The sequence below is a fragment of the Babylonia areolata genome, chromosome 30 (assembly GCF_041734735.1).
Source record: "Babylonia areolata isolate BAREFJ2019XMU chromosome 30, ASM4173473v1, whole genome shotgun sequence".
NCBI classification, from domain to species: Eukaryota; Metazoa; Mollusca; class Gastropoda; order Neogastropoda; family Buccinidae; genus Babylonia; species Babylonia areolata.
The window spans coordinates 7785874-7806505 of record NC_134905.1 but is presented as its reverse complement, the minus strand read 5'-3'; the positions used below and the strand labels follow the sequence as shown (position 1 = coordinate 7806505).

The 20632-nt window shown below is 38.1% G+C and overlaps 1 protein-coding gene across 1 annotated transcript in view; it reads left to right on the top strand.

Annotated features, from left to right (window-relative positions):
• LOC143275376 (uncharacterized) overlaps nucleotides 1–20632 on the top strand; it is a 38838-nt gene that overhangs the window by 1764 nt on the left and 16442 nt on the right. Inside the window, exons 2-11 of the mRNA XM_076579443.1 lie at nucleotides 767–808; nucleotides 5784–5857; nucleotides 6357–6425; nucleotides 8137–8200; nucleotides 9903–10044; nucleotides 11852–11917; nucleotides 13054–13177; nucleotides 14988–15087; nucleotides 17036–17094; nucleotides 18444–18508. Of these exons, the coding sequence (XP_076435558.1) occupies nucleotides 767–808; nucleotides 5784–5857; nucleotides 6357–6425; nucleotides 8137–8200; nucleotides 9903–10044; nucleotides 11852–11917; nucleotides 13054–13177; nucleotides 14988–15087; nucleotides 17036–17094; nucleotides 18444–18508 (805 nt within the window). The remainder of the gene's footprint in view (nucleotides 1–766; nucleotides 809–5783; nucleotides 5858–6356; nucleotides 6426–8136; nucleotides 8201–9902; nucleotides 10045–11851; nucleotides 11918–13053; nucleotides 13178–14987; nucleotides 15088–17035; nucleotides 17095–18443; nucleotides 18509–20632) is intronic.

The following is a 20632-nucleotide window of genomic DNA, read 5'->3' as shown; positions in this document are numbered from 1 at the left end:
CTCATCTATTCATTGTTTTCCCTTCCCTCTCTCTTTACTCTGCATTCAAATATTTCTAAATGAATGAAAATGAAATAAAATTAAAAAAAAAAAATATATATATATATATATATAAAACACAGCCAGTCAGCTGGTAATATTACAACAAAGTGCTAATTGTCGGGTCTCCTAATTGAACTTTGAACAAATCAATTGAAAGTTGGCTGTCATATAAAACTTTTCCAAAGGCTGCAGAATCCATAAATGCATGAGGTAAAAATGTTTTTAGATCTTCACGTTCATAAATCAGATGATGTGCAGGGGGGTAATTACATTACCACAAATGTGAATTACTGTTGAAGTAAATTTTGTTTTTATAGCATTCAGTCTCAGTCTGTATATATGAGACTGGTGAGTTTGTTACTGTAATGTCCTTTGTTTTAAAACTGCATTTTGTGTGTTTGTGGTGTGTGTGTGTGTGTGTGTGTGTGTGTGTGTGTGTGTGAGAGAGAGAGAGAGAGAGAGAGAGAGAGAGAGAGAGAGAGAGAGAGACTTTGTGTTCATAATTCATGTACCAGTAATTTGGTAAAAATGAAAATGCAGCTGATGCACCTTTTTCCTTTTTTTGGTCAGGTATAGTTCATCGTAAAAAGTTTATTTTAAAATAACATTGTTTCTGTTTGTTTTTTTAAAATGCATTCAGTTAGGACATATGTAGATTCAATCTAGTAATCTGTCATTTTAATGTCTTTTGAAAGTCTGAACTTATATATCTGTTTGTGTGCAGACTTTGTGACGATTGCTACTATACTTGGAACAGGCATTTTAGGTGAGTATGAAGAAGTTTCAGTTTGTAAAGTCAATATTTAATCAGCATTAATCCTTTCAGTGCCAAGCCTATTTTATACCCAATGACAACTTTTTGCCAAGATGTTCTGATCATGGAAGGTAAAAGTTGAAATAAGAATCTAGCAGGCAAGCTACTAACAGAAAAATAACCTTTACTTTTCTGAAAGGAGAATGGACATATTATTGTGACTGTCCAGTTATGACAATTTCACCTGAATTTGATGATTTTTCAGCAGGAAAATTTATGTTCTGGGGCACTTTTTAGTACCCTGGAAGGGAACAGAAATTTCTGTGCTGGGGCACTTGAAGGGTTAAAGGATCATCAGGTTTAATTTCAATCTTTCAGTTGTTTGTTGTCATGCATGTTGTTCATAAATCACAGCTAGAATATTGAAGAAAGACTTGTGTGACTATCATTAGATTTTCAATGCACTTTGTCATTTTTCTTTTCAAGACAAAAACAACAACAAAAAACACACATTAAATCACAGATCTGAACCACTTCTTGCAGGGTGAGGTTTTAATGTTTTGTGAAAATGAATGTTGTGATGAGAATGATGATTGTAATGGTTTCAATGATAAATAATTTCAAATCATATATCAGTTAAATTAAATAACATGTGTGATCAGTTGCTATTGTAGACTCAAATGTACACATTAGAAAAAAAAAAAGTTATGACTGGGTTGCAGCATGCTGTCACACATATAATATACAAGCATGCATGCAAACGCGCGCGCGCACACATACACACACACACACACACTCACACACGTGTACATACACACAGAAAATGGCTGACTAGTTAGTTTATTTCATTTATATTCTTTTTTTCTTTTTCTTTTTTTCTTCTTCTTTTTTACTTTTTTTTCATCTTTTTTTAAATGCTAATTGAGGAGAGAGAAACAGGGAAAGCATTTAAGGCATTGGTGGGGTTTGGGAGATGTTGGATTTTCATCTAAAATCACGAATGGGGATAGATGTTAAGCAAGAGAACAAACACACATATGAACACACACACACGTGCGCGCGCACACACACACACACACACACACACACACACACGTGCACACACACACACACACGCATGCACACACACGCGCGTGCGCACATGAGCGCACACACAGACACTTGCATTCACACACATGCACGCACACACACACACAACACACACACACACACACACACACACACACACACACACAAATGCACATGCGCGCGCGCGCACACACACACACACACACACACACATACTCTCTCTCTCACACACACACACACACACACACATTGTTTGCTTTGGTTGAAAACATGAGTCTCCTTTGGTGTTTTTTGATTTGAATATAAAATTTCGTTCTGCTCCTCTTTCATTTTTGTGTTTCATGTTAGGAAAAAAAACAAAAAAAACACACAACTAAAAACAAACAACAACAACAACAACAATAACAACAAAACCCATTCAATCTGGAAGACCATGTACATTCAGAATATTTTGTTTTGAACTGTGTCCCTGTGACTGATCACCAGAATTCAGACTGCATGTTGTATGAGATGTGTTGTGTGAATACACATGTGGCCATGAATACATAAAAGCTGTGTAAAAATGCTGTTTGATGACATGATGCAAAAGCCTGTGTGTTCAGTGTTGTTATCAGGCAGTTCACCAAACCGAACTTTTGTAGCTCGGTTCGGCTACATGTACATGTTGGCCTGTGATAGAACTTTTTTTTCCCTTTTTTTTATGATAAGTGTCAGCCATGCAGTCATTCTATCCACATGTATTAATTTCCTAGCCTAATACCCATGATTAGGACAGGGGTTGGGGGTGGGGGTGGTTTGGCATGTACATTCCTGATTGGTGTGGATGACAAGTGTTTTGCATGTGATCTGTAACAGCAGTGTATATCATGGCCAGCTGTGTCCATGTGATACACGTTTCACAAAAGTTCAGGACCATTTGGGAACTTACACAGTTTTCTTCTTGGGGGCTGTAATGTCCATGGTAACGAAGTACTTTAACCTCCAATCATGTTAGGTAAGTTCACTTCCAGATACACAACAGTCAGAGAATAAACAGGTCCCACTCGCCCAAAGCGTTCAGCATCATCTGGCTCTTTACTTGCGTGTGCATGCAGGTTCTCAAGTATTTGTCAGTCCCTTTTCACAAATTAATAGGTATAACAGGGGCTCGGTGACAAATCAAAGATGCTGAATTTTTAGCAAACAGCCGGTGTGGTGAGTACCACTCATGTCCAGAGGCGTTTTCTCGCACAATACACTTCTCTCTTTTTTTTTTCTTTTTTTTTTCCAATGACAAACCACAGCTATATCATTTATTTATAAGCCACTGATAAAACTGTAAATGTTTGTCTGAAATACTGATTTTTCCAATGCATTTTTCGAGCTCATTATGGAAAACATGTACCTGAAACAGTCATCAGTGTATTCAATGGGAAGGCAGAGGTACTTCATATGCTGTCTATGTAATATGAATCATCTCTTGATGTTTTTTTTTTAAACATTTCATGCAAATGTACCTGCTTTTATGCAGTGGTCCTTAACTTTTTGTCCAGTCTGTATGTTAGAGAAGTGTCTACGTGTAATCTCAGTTGTTGCTATTTCTGTCTCGTATGAGATCATTGTGAGGTGGGGGTGATAAAAGCAGTGTGGGAAATGGTTGCGGTATCTGATTTTCTGCCAACAAAGCCAAGATCTGCAGTTCACTTCCAGATCTGGTATGAATGGGCATTGCTTGAAATACTTGCAGTGCCTATATATGTTGCGTTTCCCATGCTTAGGAAATTTTGTAAAATCATTACAGGACAAGACAAGACAAATATCTATCTATCTGTCAATCTGTCTATCTGTCTATTTATCTATCTGTGTCTCTGTGTGTGTGTCTACACATACAGACACAGACACCTTCACACACACACATACACATGCACGTGCACACACACACACACATGCACGCACGCACATATCTCAAGTCCTCACACTGAAGAGGGACAAAAGCGCTAGAAGGCATTTATAAACAAATGGAAAACAGAACACAAGGAAAACTCACTTGTCAGTGAGTCACTGTAGCCATCCTCCTTGCTTCCCCAGTCACCCCCTTTCCCCATTCCACCCTCCACTGCTATCCTATTTTGTACAGAGCAAAAGAATATTAGACTGAATGAAGAGAAAAGCAGATTAAGTTTCTCTGTCTGTCTCTGTCTCTGTCTGTCTGTCTGTCTCTTCCCATCTCTCTCACACTTTCTATCTCTGTCTGTTTCTCTCTCTCTGTCTGTCTCTGTCTCTGCCCCTGTCTCTCTGTCTTTCTCTGTCCTACAATAATTTACCATCACATTAAAAAAAAAAAACATAGCTAACCACAACAACTTCAAGCAGAATCAAAAAATGTACCTAATCACAAAACTTGACGTCACCTGAAATCCAACATTGCTTTGGACAGTTTGTGGGTTCCCTCTTGCTCTCTCTTTAGTGAGTGCATTTGTGTGTGTTTGTGTGTGTGTGTGTGTGTGTGTGTGTGTGTGTGTGTGTGTGTGTGAACTGGTGGGATGGTGTTTGTTGGTGTTTTTTTTGTTTGTTTTGTTTTGTTTTTGTTTTTTTTTTTTTGGGGGGGGGGGGTGTTGTTGTTTTTTGCTTGAGTGGAATGACAGAATTGTGGAGTAATGGGAAAATACGGAGATATTTTGATTGTGTTTTGATTTTTTCTTCTTTTGCTCATGTTCGCTTCTTTAGCTTTATTCCCTCTTTAGGGCGAGGGCTGGATGTAAAAAAAGGCATGTTACTTGCTTATCTATTACCTTTGATGATGAAGATTTTGTCTTGTCTTGTCTTGTCTGAAACCTCAGTCTTCCCCCAACCTCTGTCTCTGTCTGTCTGTCTGTCTCTCTCTCTGTCTGTCTGTCTATCTGTCTCTCTCTCTTGCTTTCTCTCTTGGTATTTCTTTGACGTCATTCTCATTGCAACTGCAATAATGCTATTATCCAGTGTTGTAAATTGATCCTTAGTGCTCCATCAAAAATAAGAAAAGACACAAGTGATAGGAAATGATTTAATATCCGCTGAGAATGGAGTTAAAACTTCAACACTTAGAGGAAATGATTTAATATCCTCTGGTGGTGGAGTAATAATAAGTTCAACACTTTAAAGCCAAGGATAGGTCAAGCAGACCATCAGCAGTGTGTAAACTGGAAGCTCTGGCAAGCTATGCCTGATCCATATGCTCTGTGGTGTGTGTGTGTGTGTGTGCGTGTGCGCGTGCGTGTGTGTGTGCATGTGATTGTTCATATTTGCAATTTGTTGTATTGCTTTGGTTCATATAGATACACATATATGTTCTTGTATATATATGTGTGTGTGTGTTTTTTCCTTGAGCATAGGTATGTCATTGTGCACTATTGTATATGTATGTTTCTTGTGAGGCACTTAGAGCCCATTATACGGGGAGTTTGCGCCATATATGTGCTATCTGTTATCATGATTATCTGTCTATATCTACATATCTATTCAGGTTTGTCTGTCACAATCCCGGTGCCGAAAGTCCACAGAGAACTATTGATGTTAGGTCACCAGGAAGCCACACATCAGAGGAGACCCTGCGCTGCTGCTTAGTCACTTTATTGGTAGTCAGGGTATGCCTGTTCTCATTGAACGCTACCCAGGACACCGCATACTGAGCCCCATGCTTATGACAGTCACTTAGTTGTAGAGCCAAACCGAGTGAGTGTTCCACCAATTCTACAATATATGTCATGATTGAGTGAATTACTGTGCATGACTGAATTACAGTGATATTTCAAGGTAGGCAGCCTGTTGTGCAAATAACCCCGTGTTTGTAGAGCGCATAGAGCTTGGTCCCCAACCGTGGATAGGCGCTATACAAGTTTGCATATCATATTTACTGTTGTATTGTGAATGTATCATAATGATGTATCATTATGATTGACAGGTCTGCCCGTGACCCTCACTCACTCTGGTCTGTACCCGTTCCTCCTCTCCTTCCTCCTTGATGCCGTTATGCAGGTATGTGCACACACACACACACACACACACACACACACACACACACACACACACATGCGCACACACATGCGCACGCAGCACACACACACACACACACATGCGCACGCAGCACACGCACACATGGACACACACACACACATGCACAAACACATACACACACACACGCACGCACAAACACACACATACACACACATATGCACACACACACGCATGCACGCTCGAACGCATACACACCGAAAAACAACAACAACCAAATAAACTCACACTCGCGTGCACGCACACACACATGCACACACACACACACACACACATGCATACACACACACATGCACACACACACACACACACACACACACATACCACACACACATACACACACACACACATACACACACACACACAGTCATGCACACACACATGCCAGCCCACATGCACGCAAATTTGCATGCACCCACGCACAGAGCTGTGTAGTCTTTATATCTGGCTGCGCCTGTTTCAGAGTCTACTGATTCACTTTTTTGTGGAGCTCCTACAGAAGGCATGTGCAGTACAGCTGGAGGGAAATAAGGTGAAGTTATTTGTTGTTGTTTCGCTTTGTTTTGTATTATTTTCTTTTATATTTGCTGAAACCCAGACTTTGACACACAACCAAGAGACAATGAGGAATTTGGTTTAACATTTCTTTCTAGAGAGAAGAGAAAGAATGGGTTCTATATTTCATGTTGTGATGTGTTATTTTGTTTTTTTAACTGTATCTCTCTTTTTTTTATGTTATTGTGTGTTTATGGTATGCTGCTTTGTTTTTGCATTGTTATATTTTGTTTTTGCTTTATTTTATGTGTTTTGTTTTGTGTTTTTTTGGTTTGATATTATGTTTTGTTTTATGATTTATAGGTTTTTTGGGTTTTTTTTTATCTTGCAGTTATCTTGTTTTATTTCATTTTGTTTTGTTTTATTTTATTCTATTCTATTTCATTATATTTTATTGGATTGGATTTTATGCTGTTTTACATTTCATTTTGTTTTGTTTTATTTTATTCTATTCTATTTAATTATATTTTATTGGATTGGATTTTATGCTGTTTTACATTTCATTTTGTTTTGTTTTATTTTATTCTATTCTATTTCATTATATTTTATTGGATTGGATTTTATGCTGTTTTACATTTCATTTTGTTTTGTTTTATTTTATTCTATTCTATTTAATTATATTTTATTGGATTGGATTTTATGCTGTTTTACATTTCATTTTGTTTTGTTTTATTTTATTCTATTCTATTTCATTATATTTTATTGGATTGGATTTTATGCTGTTTTACATTTCATTTTGTTTTGTTTTATTTTATTCTATTCTATTTCATTATATTTTATTGGATTGGATTTTATGCTGTTTTACATTTCATTTTGTTTTGTTTTATTTTATTCTATTCTATTTCATTATATTTTATTGGATTGGATTTTATGCTGTTTTACATTTCATTTTGTTTTGTTTTATTTTATTCTATTCTATTTCATTATATTTCATTGGATTGGATTTTATGCTGTTTTACATTTCATTTCGTTTTGTTTTATTTTATTCTATTCTATTTCATTATATTTTATTGGATTGGATTTTATGCTGTTTTACATTTCATTTTGTTTTGTTTTATTTTATTCTATTCTATTTCATTATATTTTATTGGATTGGATTTTATGCTGTTTTACATTTCATTTTGTTTTGTTTTATTTTATTCTATTCTATTTCATTATATTTTATTGGATTGGATTTTATGCTGTTTTACATTTCATTTTGTTTTGTTTTATTTTATTCTATTCTATTTCATTATATTTTATTGGATTGGATTTTATGCTGTTTTACATTTCATTTTGTTTTGTTTTATTTTATTCTATTCTATTTCATTATATTTTATTGGATTGGATTTTATGCTGTTTTACATTGTTTTCTGTTTCCTTTGACTTGACCTCACTTCTTTGCTTGGTGAAAAGTGTGGGGTTGTTTGTGTGTGTGATTGTTATTGTTGCTGTTTTGTGTTAATAATGATTCTTTTCATAATGATGTTTTGTTTTGATAATCTTGTTTTGTTTTAAAGACATTTTTGTATTAGTAATGATGTTTTGATGAAAATGCTTTGTTTTAATGATGAGGTTTTAATTTGATGAGGAAATTTTGCTCTAGTGACGTTTTGTTTTCATAATGATGTTTTGATAATAATCTTTTCTTTTGATGATAATGTTTTGCTTTAGTTTTATCATGATGTTCTCTGATGTTTCATGCACAGGAAGAAGCAGTTCCATTGAACAAGATGGCTGAAGAAGAGATTATTTTGGACTCTGATGATAATGGTATGTAATATGTTAGTGTATGCATCCCGTTGTGTGTTGTGTGTGGGGGGGGGGGGGGCAGGGGGGGGGGGGTAACAAGCAGGGGGTTGGGATGAGGAGGTGGGGGGGGGGGGCCTAGGGTGTGTGTGTGTGTGTGTATGCATGTGTGTATGTGCATGTGTGTGTTTGCATGCATGTATGTTCTCAAACACACATACACATACACATTCCCCATCCCCCACTCTCACCAGCACCCCCAATTCCCCTGCACACACACACACACACTCACACACACACACACACACACACACACACACACACACACACACACACACCACACACACATTCCGTCTAATATCACTTAAAGTGGAAGACGTTAAACTGAAGACTACTACTACTACTACTACTACTACTACTACTACTACTACTACTACACACACACACACACACTACACACCACAATCAATCTACGCAAATCCATCGTCTCTCCAGCAGTGAATCACTTTTACAAACCAGTAGAGGTTTTGATAGTCACATCACTCGAACCTTCCAGCACAGTTGATGAAAACCCCCACAGCACAACAGCTGCATGACACGCATACAGCACCTGTTGCCAGGTAGATAAAAACCTGTTCAGAACAGCAATACTGTCACAGGTGAAAACGAGATGATGACAAGGATGTTATCTGCTGACACATGCAGATGAAAGCCACATGTAATAAATTAGTCCACGGCTGTATACGGTTTATATTGTTGATGGGAGCTTAAGAGTGCAGAGGAAATCATACATTTTGGGATATATCTGGCATTAGGGATTCTGTATCTTTACTGGGGGTGTATCTGATATTAGGGAATCTGTATCTTGTATTGGACTATATCTGACATCGGAGTGATGGCCTAGAGGTAATGTGTCCGCCTAGGAAGCGAGAGAATCTGAGCGCACTGGTTCGAATCATGGCTCAGCCGTGGATATTTTCTCCCCCTCCACTAGACCTTGAGTGGTGGTCTGGACGCTAGTCATTCGGATGAGACGATAAACTGAGGTCCCATGTGCAGCATGCACTTAGCACATGTAAAAGAACCCACAGCAACAAACAGGTTGTTCCTGGCAAAATTCTGCAGAAAAATCCACTTCGATAGGAAAAAATGGGTGGCGCAGTAGTGTAGCAACGTGCACTCCCTGGGGAGAGCAGCCCGAATTTCACACAGAGAAATCTGTTGTGATAAAAAGAAATAAAAATACAAATACATTAGGGTTTCTGTATCTAACATTTATACAGTTTATATTGTTGATGGGAGCTAAAGTATGCAGAGAAGGTATGAAATTGGGGTATATCTGACATTGGGGATTCTGTATCTAACATGTACACAGTTTATATTGTTGATGGAAATTTAAGCATACAAAGATGATATTATATTGGGGTATATCTGACGTTAGGGATTCTGCATCTAACATATATACAGTTTATAGTTTTGATGGAAACTGAAGTACACAGGGAAGATGTTATATTGGGATCTCTCTCCATGTCTCTGTCTGTCACTCTCTCTCTCTCTATGTATGTACATACATACATACATATATATATATATATATATATATATATCTGTGTGTGTGTATGTCCATAAATGTATGCATGTATGTGTTCATGAACATGTCTGTGTTTTCATGAACGTGTGTACGTCAGTGTGTTCATGAACACATGCATGTGTGCGTGTACTGCAGGAGAGGTGGTGATGAAAGAGGTGAGGGTGGCGTCGCCAGGGCAGGGGCAGATCATCCAGCCCCCCAATCTGCACCTCCTGGGCCAGCTCTTCCTGTCCTGTGGAATGCGGCAGATGTTCGACATCCTCATCATCCTGCAGTTGTGGGTTGTCACCCTTGTCTGGTTGTCATGGTTACTGGTCACCCCCCCCCCCCCCCAACACACACACACACACACACACACACCTCCCGGTCTGTTTGTTGTCATGGTTACTGTCACTCCCCCCTGCCTGGTTGTTGTCGTGGTTATTGTTAACCTGTTTGATTGTTGCAGTTACTTTCACCCATGTTTGGTTGTCATGGTTACTGTCATCCCATGTCTGGTTGTCATGGTTACTGTCGTCCCCTGTCTGGTTGTCGTGGTTACTGTCACCATGTCTGGCTGCCATGGTTACTGTCATCCCCTGTCTGGTTGTCATGGTTACTGTCACCATGTCTGGCTGCCATGGTTACTGTCGTCCCCTGTCTGGTTGTTGTGCGTACTGTCACCCTCTGGTTATCATCGTTACTGTCACCTCCTGTCTGGTTGTCATGGTTACTGTGACCCTGTCTGATTGTCATGGTTACTGTTACCCCATGTGATTGTCATGGTTACTGTCACCATCTGGTTGTCATAATTAATGCAGAGTTCATAAAGGTTTTAAAAGCTATTAAAAAATGGTTATGTCCTTTTTCTAGTCCATAAAAGTCTTTTAAAGTGATCCAAATTTGTATACTGATGAAAAAAAAGTAATTTTGATTCTGTCTACCAAGGAAGATTTTTTGTTTTTTTTTTGTTTTGGGGGCAAGGGGAGCGGGTTGGTTCAGTTTTTCAGCTATGATATGGCCCTGTGTGGACAGCTGGGATTTAACAAAAAAATGACAAGATTAGCCAACAGCATTGTTTCTATTTGTATTTCTTTTTATCACAACAGATTTCTCTGTGTGAAATTCAGGCTGCTCTCCCCAGGGAGAGCGCATCACTACACTACAGCACCACCCATTTTTTGGTATTTTATCCTGCATGCAGTTTTATTTGTTTTTCCTGTCGATAAAGTAAATAATTTATCAAGCAAAGCAGCGAAATGTATAATTTTAAAAACCCTATCCTCAGAATATATTCTGATTGAAATGAGTGTATTCATCTATCTATATGGCAAGAAGAGAAAGCCATTGCTCAAAATACCATACCTTTCACCTGAGGAAATTGTTTTAAAATTTTGCCTTCAACATGTTAAAGGTTTTCGAAAGGTTTGAATTTTGTAATGAAATACCTGTAAGGACCCAGTTAATGTCACTCCAGTCATATTGTTGTATCTCTGTTGGGGATGCTGATGGCTCTTTCAGTTGTAAAGAATGTCCCCATCTTCTAGAAAATCTGTGCTAGACAGTCTTGGATTTTTTTTTTTTTTTTTCCTTTTCTGGAACTGATGGCATTCTATGTTTTATACTGTTTTTTTCCCCCAGGATGTTTGAGTTGATTACTGGCATGATTTTCGGTTTTGTGTGCCTGTTTTTGCTTCTTTTTTATGGAAAGAGTGAATGAATGAATGAATAACTAATGACAGGATAAGTGAAAGGTAATTATTGATGGTGTAATAATTGATGGTGTAATGTCACAGATTGCACTGGCTCTTAGTGCTGCAGCCTTGGGGGCTGGTTGGCCGTAGGGAACTATCCAACACCGACTGTCCTAAAACCTTCTTAGCCGAGAGAGTGGGGATGTAACTTGGGCAAGACACTCCACTATGATCAAATTCTAGCCCAGATAGTTGGGACAACTGTTGTGTCCACTGCTGTTCTAATAGTCATAGTCAGACATGAGTATCATGCAGTCAATGCCCAAGGTACCTTGAATAAATACCTGCTTAACAAACCACCAATGCAAGAATTACCACATCATCATAAGCATTTGACACGATCTGTTTCAGCATTGCATTGCTGATATGTTACGCCCTGGCGGGAAGTGAGGCCTACGCCCAGCTCATTGGAATAGAGTAAGCTCCCTTCTTTCTTTCTTAGTCAGTGCATATAATATATTCCATTTCAGTCAGATCTGTTATACTCTCAGAATTGTCCTGAATTTAGAAATCATTTTAGGAGTTTTGCATTCTCCTTTTTTTTTTAAAGTCTAATATTAGTGATTGTGAATAGAATAATGATAGTGATGATAGTTCATTTACATGATACTTTCAAACACCTCAAAGTACTTTAAGATAACACATTACTTAGACACAAACTTCAAAAGAACACACACTTTTACATGCACCCCCCACCCCCCCCATGCCCCCACCCCCACACACACATGGAGAAGAAACAGAAGTGAATCCATAGAATATAGAGATTGAGTGTTTCAGTTATATAGAGACTGCCTGTAAAGGAATGAACAGTTGAGTGTAATAACCTCTTGGCTAATACCGTTAGTTTCAAGCTGTTCAGGACTTGGGGAAAAATTGTTAGTATCAGTATCAGCAGCTCCAGGAGGTGTCACTGAGTTAAAAAGAAATCCATACACACTACACCACATCTGCTCAGCAGATGCCTGACCAGCAGCGAAACCCAACACGCTTAGTCAGGCCTTGAGAAAAAAAGAAAAGAAAAAAAAGAAATAAAGAAAGTATCAGTATCAGTTTCAGTAGCTCAAGGAGGCCGTCACTGCGTTCGGTCAAATCCATATACGCTACACCACATCTGCCAAGCAGATGCCTGACCAGCAGCGTAACTCAACGTGCTTATTCAGGCCTTGAGGAAAAAAAAAAAAAAGAAGAAGAAGAAGAAAAAAAAAGAATAAAGTAATTTTTAAAATAAAATAAATAAATAAATAAAAATAAGAGATGAATAAAAAAGATAATAATAACAGTAATAATTATGGTATTTTATGAGGCACAAAATCTTAATGAAATCAACTCTAAGCGCACAAAACACACACACACACACACACACACACACACACAATAAATAAATAAATGAATAAGAAAAAAAAATGAAATAAAATACAAATTGTTAGATTTGTTTTAAATGATGTGAGGGAGGGAGTGTGACAGACTGACAAAAAGCAGGGTATTTCAGGTTTGTTCAGCTAAGGAAGGGAATCATATCAATAGATGTATTCAGTTCATGTGCTGTGTTCCAGTCACTTCTACGTGATCCCAGTGTTCGTGTGGGTGCTGACCCTTGCCATCGTCTTCGCCTTGCAGCTGATCCAGCCAATTATCTCCGTCCTTACATTCATCAAAGGCTCTGTCCTTCTGGCAACTGTGAGTGGATTGGATAGCTAGTGTTTTTGAATGGTGACTGTTGATTGGTCAGCTTTTTGCCAATCAGTTGTAGTGGATTGGTATTGATTAAATGATGATAGTTGATTGGTCAGGTATTGCCAGTGATACAACCAATCATCTCCATCGTTGCTTTCATCAAAGACTCCATCCTTCTGGTCACTGTCAGTGGGTTGGATAGCTAGTATCTGAATGGTGACTGTTGATTGGTCAGTTTTGTCAGTGATAAACCAATCATCTCCGCCTTTACTTTCATCAAAGGTCCAGTCCTTCTGGCCACTGTGAGTGGATCAGATAGCTGTTGTTTGAATGGTGACAGTTGATTGGTAAATTTTTAGGCAGTCAGTTTTTTGATTGGTTGATTGGTTTGTCACTGTTGAATGGTGATGGTTGATTGGTCAGTTTTTGCCAATCAGTTTATTTGATTGGTTGGTGGATTTGTTGGTATGTGACTAGTTGGGTAATGTTACTTGTTGATTGCTGATTGGATTGTATGAGAGAGAGAGACCAAGACACACAAAGGAATTGTCCACTGTTTGGTGTGTGTGTGTGTGTGTGTGTGTGTGTGTGTGTGTATTTCAGTTGACCTTTTAACTCTTTTTTTAATTCTCTTTTACTGGTTTTAAGAACTAACAGGGTTTCTTCAGCCCTGAAATGGATCTTTAGTGGTTGGCTAAGCTATAAACAAGGTGTATGAAATTGATAATGATGATGATAATAATGATAATGATGATAATAATAAGGATAATAATGAGAATGATAATGATAAAAGTAATGGTGGTAGTGATGATGATGATAATAATAATAATAATGATAATAATAGTAATAATGATGATAATGATAATAATAATAATAATAATAATAGTAATATTTTTACTACTAATTATAACAATAACAATAAACAATTGACAATAATTATGATTAATGATGGTCAGTGATTTTTTTGTCATCTAGTATTCCGGCAGAAATATGAGCAACAGGTTAAAGGTTTGTTGTTGTTTTGGGGGAGGGGGTTGGGGGGTGGGGGGGTTGTCTTTTTTTCTGTTTCTTTTTTTAAAGTTATGTTGAACATCATCACTTCCACAAGATGCCTTTCATTTGATATGATTTTTTTTTTAGGGGGGGTGGGGGATGGGGGTGAGGGAGATTAGGTCTTTTTTCATTTTTGACTCACTTGTGTAAACAAAGTGAGTCTATGTTTTAACCCAGTGTTCGGTTGTCTGTGTGTGTGTGTGTGTGTGTGTCCGTGTGTGTGTGTGTCTGTGTGTCCGTGGTAAACTTTAACATTGACATTTTCTCTGCAAATACTTTGTCAGTTCACACCAAATTTGGCATAAAAATAGGAAAAATTCAGTTCTTTCCAGTCATCTTGTTTAAAACAATATTGCACCTCTGGGATGGGCACTAAAAAATAAAAAAAGAAGCCTAATTTTTTGCAAACTGCATTTACTGTTATATTTATATTTTTTGTATTCTCTAAACTTGACACTTTGACTTCTTATTCTGACACAACAACAAGAGGAGTCATTATTATCATTTTTTGTTCAAACAGGAACTTCTTTTGCTAAGCATGGAATTTTTATTTATTTTGCAAACGTTTTGGTGCAGATAGTAAAGAACGGAAATTACTCTGTAATTAATGCTAGGGGACTTAATTTATCACAAGTGAGTCTTGAAGGCCTTGCCTTTCTTGTTATATTCATCATCACTTTCACAAGATGCCTTTCAGGTGATTTGTTTTGAGCTCCTCTGACAGAAACAGTATGTACATACTACTGGTATCCCGTTTCAGACCCTGGTCACATTTTACGTGGGGGTGACAGTGGGTCGCACCATCAGCAACGACTTTGCTTATGTGGGGGCACCTTTTCTCATGGGCACCGTGGCTCTGGGTACACATGTGTTTGTGTGTGTGTGTGTGTAATGGACTTGATAATATAAGTGGCAAAATTTTACGTTTACAAAAGCAACACCACCCCAAATATTACAATATTTGTTTTTGAAAAAACTCTTAATTTTTAAGTGGAGATATACATTGAAAAACATGGATTTACTGTCAGTGTGAGTCTTCAGCTTTAGCAATTTAAGAAAAACTGGAATCTATATAACTCCTGTTTGATGCATAACAATACCAGAAATATAGTGATGTTGCATTTTTCCCATTGAATTATCAAAAATATTATAAGAATGTTAATGCAGCAATTGATTTTGGTGTTTGCCGACATTGTGTAAAATGCATTATGTCTGCTTTGAAGTGGAATAGTTTATATAAGCAAAACTTCTTATATTAATGAATTATTAATTTATTTGGTTGTTTATTTATTTATTCATCATTTTCTCTGCAGAGAGAGAAAAAATGTTGTTGTTTTTTTATTTAGATTGTGTGAAGTGTGCGAAAAGTGGTGAGACTGCCATAAGAGAATGTGAGATAAACGTGTAAAAAAAAAAAAAAAACATTGAAAAAGAATATTTTCTTTTTCTTTCTTTTTTTTTTTTTTTAACATACCTTATTCAATTCCACGTGTGAATGTTGAGACTATTGTGAATCAAATGAAGTATAAAAATAAATAAATAAATAAAATAAAGAAGATAACAGGAAAATAGGGAAAAAAAAAAATTCTTTTTAAGTTTTTTTGTTTGTTGTTGCTTCTTTTCAGGTTATATAGGATGGATATTGACAGTGTGTTTAGCCCTGTGTGGTCGACTGGCCCGTAAGCAACAATGATGCGTTAACAAGAATGTTTGAAGCCTTGATGTGTACGGCCTTGTGCAATAGACTAGGCAGTGAACCAGGATGAAGAATCTTTGTGTGGGGATGTGTTTGTTTGCCAGCTGTTGCAAGCTCTCTTGTGTCTGCCTTGTATGTGCATGTGCTTTATTGAGTGTTTGGAATAGATTGAGAGTTGGTTGAGGGCTTTCTTTGTATTGTGTGTGTGTGTGTTGTTTTTGTTATTTTTATAGGGCTTCTTACCTTTATAGGAATTGTGTGTGTGGGTGTTCTCATGTGTATGTTTGCTGGAAGAGGGCAGGTTTTGTGTGTATGTGCGTATGTGTGTCCTGTGTGTATTATGTGTTGGTTGTGTGTGCGTCCCTGTGTGTGTGTGTGTGTGTGTGTGTGTGTTTCTGTGTGTGTGTCCTGTATGTGTGCGTATATGTCTATGTGTGTTTGTGTCTTTGTCCCTGTGGGGGGGGGGGCGTGGGGTGGGGGTGGGGGGGCATGTGTATGATGTATCTATTCTTTCATGGAATTGCCAGATCATTCTTATGAGCCAAACAGGCATCATATTTTCCTAGTTTTGTTGGTTTATAGTTTACTTTTACAAAGGGCACAGTGTCCATGTGGTTAAAGCATTGGACTTTCAGTCTGATATTCTCTTGGTTTTTGATTCCGCTTCAAGGGTCTGGCAGGTGACTGGTGGATGCTGTTCTCTGTCTGCCAGGTCTGCAACGCCTTCATCCCCCTTCATGTGAAAACATGCAGAATATCAAACAGGCACTTGAAATATCCCGTAAATCCATTTCAGTATTCATGCATTGGGTTATGGGAACATGAACATACCCAGCATGTACACACCCTCCCCACCCCCCACACCCCAATTTTTCTTCTTCTTTTTTTCCCTCCATGTCTAATATCACTAAACAGTGAAAAGACATTAAACTAAAGAAAAAAGAATATAACTGCCTATATGGTGGGAGTAAAAACAGTTATGCACATACTCATAAGCCCACTTGCATATGCAAATGAACATGGGAATTGAAGCCCACAAGCGCAGTAAGATGACGAAAGAAAGACTGGACCTGTTCATTTAGGTGTTTCTATTTTTGTTCGTTTGTTTGCAGGAGGTACTATCAACACCATGCCATTCACTTTTGAGAAAATCGTTTACAAGAAAGAAGTGGTAATGTTCTTTGGTTTCCTTGTGTGATTTGTGTGTATGAGTATGTGTGTATGTGTGTGTGTATGCGTGACCATCTGTGTCACTGTGTATCTGTGTGTGTATGTTTGTAGCTCTCAGAGTAGTTTTCTGTGTGTGTGTGTGTGTGTGTGTGTGCGCGCGCATGCATGATCTTCTCAGTCTGCGTCACTGTGTGCATCTCTGTGTGTATGTTTATAGCTCTACAGTAATTTTCTCCCTGTGTGTGTGCGTGTGTTTGTGTGTGTGCGCGCGCATGCATGAACGTCTCAATCTGCGTCATTGTGTGTATCTCTGTGTGTATGTTTATAGCTCCAAAGTAGTTTTCTCCCTCTGTGTGTGTGTGTGTGTGTGTGTTTGCGTTGCTGTCAATAAAGCGTGTAAAGGGGAGAGATAGGGAGGGAGAGAGAGAGAGACAAAGAGTGTATGAATGCATGTGTCACTAACTCTATAATAGTTGTCAGTGTGAGTGAGGTGTGCCCCGACAAAACAGAATTGCTTCAAGGAACGTTCAGCTCTTGATTGAAAGATCTTTATTCCAGGAATAGATGAGATCTGTGAGATAGCTGTAGCCACATTGGGGGACATGTGATTTTGTCAATTTATTTGGCCCTGGGTTATGTTTGGAGGCTTTCCAGCCACCCACACTGCTCTCTCTCACTCTGTCTCTTTCTCTCTCTCTCTTTTCTCTCTCTCCCTCTGTCGCCCTCTGTCTCTCCCTCTCTCTCCCTCTCTGTCTCTCTTTTCTCTCTCTCCCTCTGTCTCCTGTCTCTTTCTCTCTCTCTTTCTCTGTCTCCCTCTCTCTTTTTCTCTCTCTCTTCCTTTGCCTCTTTTTTTCTCTCTCTCTCCCTCTCTCTCTCTCTCCCCCTCTCTCTCTCCCTCTGTTTTTTTTTCTCTCTCCCTCTGTTTTTTTTTCTCTCTCTCTGTCTCTCTCTCTCTCTCTCTCTTTCCCCCCTCTCTCCCTCTCCCCCTCTCTCTCCCTCTCTCTCTCTCCCTCTCCCTCTCTCTCTCTCTCCAATATGTTTTTGTTTTCTTATTTCAGAAGACATTAGTGTAGACACTCCATAGTAAAAGAAATTTGTCATGTTGTTTTTTTACAAATATGGTAATCTCATTGAACTCCCATTTACCCAACCTGCTCCAGTAGGTAAACAGTAATTATTCCATTTAAATTGTTTCTAGCGGGCAGTTGTCCAGTTTATGTTTGTTTAACCTGTTCACACTCGTTTCCTGGTTGGTGTGTGTTACTGCTAGGCCACCATGCCACTTTGGATTAATCATCTTGCCATTTGTTTGTGTGTGTGTGTGTGTGTGTGTGTGTGTTTACCTGACAGATAAAGACCTACAGACTTGCAGTACAGCTGGGATTGTGGACCTGTGTCTTCCTCAACATTATGTGGTGAGATATGCAGATACAGTCTTTTTCCTTTGCAAAAGTATGTGTGCAACAAACAGAAACGTGTTCACATAGGTATGCACGCATGCACCCACAGACACACAGAAACAGACACACACACATGCACAGAGTCAAACGCACACACATGACACACATGGATAGGCATAAACACACACACACACACACACACACACACACACACACACATTCTATATTCTGTGCACAGATGCACACACACATACACACATACCTACACACACACACACACACACACTCATACACTTGCATTCATGTCTGCATGCACTCACACACACACACAATCTCTATCTCTCTCTCTCCACCTGCCCAGGTGTGTGTGTCTTTCTGTCTCTGTCTATGTATCTATAATGTCTGCCTGTCTATCAATCTATCTATCAATCTATCTATCTCCTTTTCTTCAGAAAACACATACAGATATTTTTGTTCCTGTAATTAATATTGTAATCTTACTATAATTTTTTTTTTAATAATCATATTTATGGTTTACTTATCCCTTCCAACTTTTGTCTTTGGTACAAGTTTTTATGCAGTGCAAGTCTAGTGTATGTGATGCTGTATCTTACTGTGACTTGTTTTATGCAGTGTACTTAGGAACCAACATGTATGTTTCAGTATCGGATCTTTTGTATTTTTCTTGTTCTTTATTTTCATTGCCAGGCAATCTCATATTTAGTTCTTGTATATAATGATCCTTTCTTAAATAGCATGCAGATCAGTTACTGCCTAAATAGCTTTAATTTTAGGCTCTGGCAGTATAAAAATGTTAATAAATCATCATCTTCTTCTTGTCTTTGACATTTGTTTCCCTTGATATTTCTCTTGTTTGTTCACTTCTTTTTTCCCTCATTTTTTATTGTAATTATTATCATTTTTATTTTGTTTGTTTTCTGGGGCTGGATGAAAAATTGCATGTATGCTTAATCTATTACCCTCAGAAAAAAAAAAATCTTCATTCAGTCAGTCTCTCTTAATCTGTTGGCCCATACACGATGTATTGCTGTGCCCACCACATGCTGGTCATTGTGCTTCTGAACATTGTGCCACAGACAGTGGTTCAAATAATCACACACACACACACGCATGCACTCACTCTCTCTCTCTCTGTCTGTGTCTCTGTCTCTCTCTCTCTGTCTGTTTCACACATTTGCACTCATGTCAGCATGCACTTACACACTCGCACTCTCTGTGTCTCTCTTAATCTTGTGGAGTGTTGGCCCAGTGGTAATAGTCTGAGCGCACTGGTTCGAATCCCACAGTCGCCAGTTTTTTCTCCCCCTCCACTAGACCTTGAATGGTGGTCTGGACGCTAGGCATTCGGGTGAAACGATAAACCGAGGTCCCGTGTGCAGCATGCACTTAGCGTACGTAAAAGAACCCACGGCAATGAAAGGGTTGTCCCTGGCAAAATTCTGCAGAAAAATCCACATCCATGGGGGTGGGGAAAAAAAAAAAGGGGTGTCGCTCTCAGCATAGCGACATGCTCACCCTGGGGAGAGCAGCCCCAAATTTCACACAGAGAAATATATGTTGTGACAATACAATACAATACAATACAATACAATACAATACAGTACAGTACAGTACAATGCAATACAGTACAATACAATACAGTACAATACAGTACAGTACAATACAGTACAATACAATACAGTACAATACAGTACAGTACAATACAGTACAATACAGTACAGTACAATACAATACAATACAGTACAATACAGTACAGTACAATACAGTACAATACAGTACAATACAATACAGTACAATACAGTACAATACAATACAGTACAATACAATACAGTACAATACAGTACAGTACAATACAGTACAATACAGTACAGTACAATACAATACAATACAGTACAATACAATACAGTACAATACAATACAATACAATACAGTACAATACAATACAGTACAATACAACACAGTACAATACAACACAGTACAGTACAATACAATACAGTACAATACAATACAGAACAATACAGTACAATACAGTACAATACAGTACAGTACAATACAACACAGTACAATACAGTACAATACAATACAGTACAATACAATACAATACAATACAACACAGTA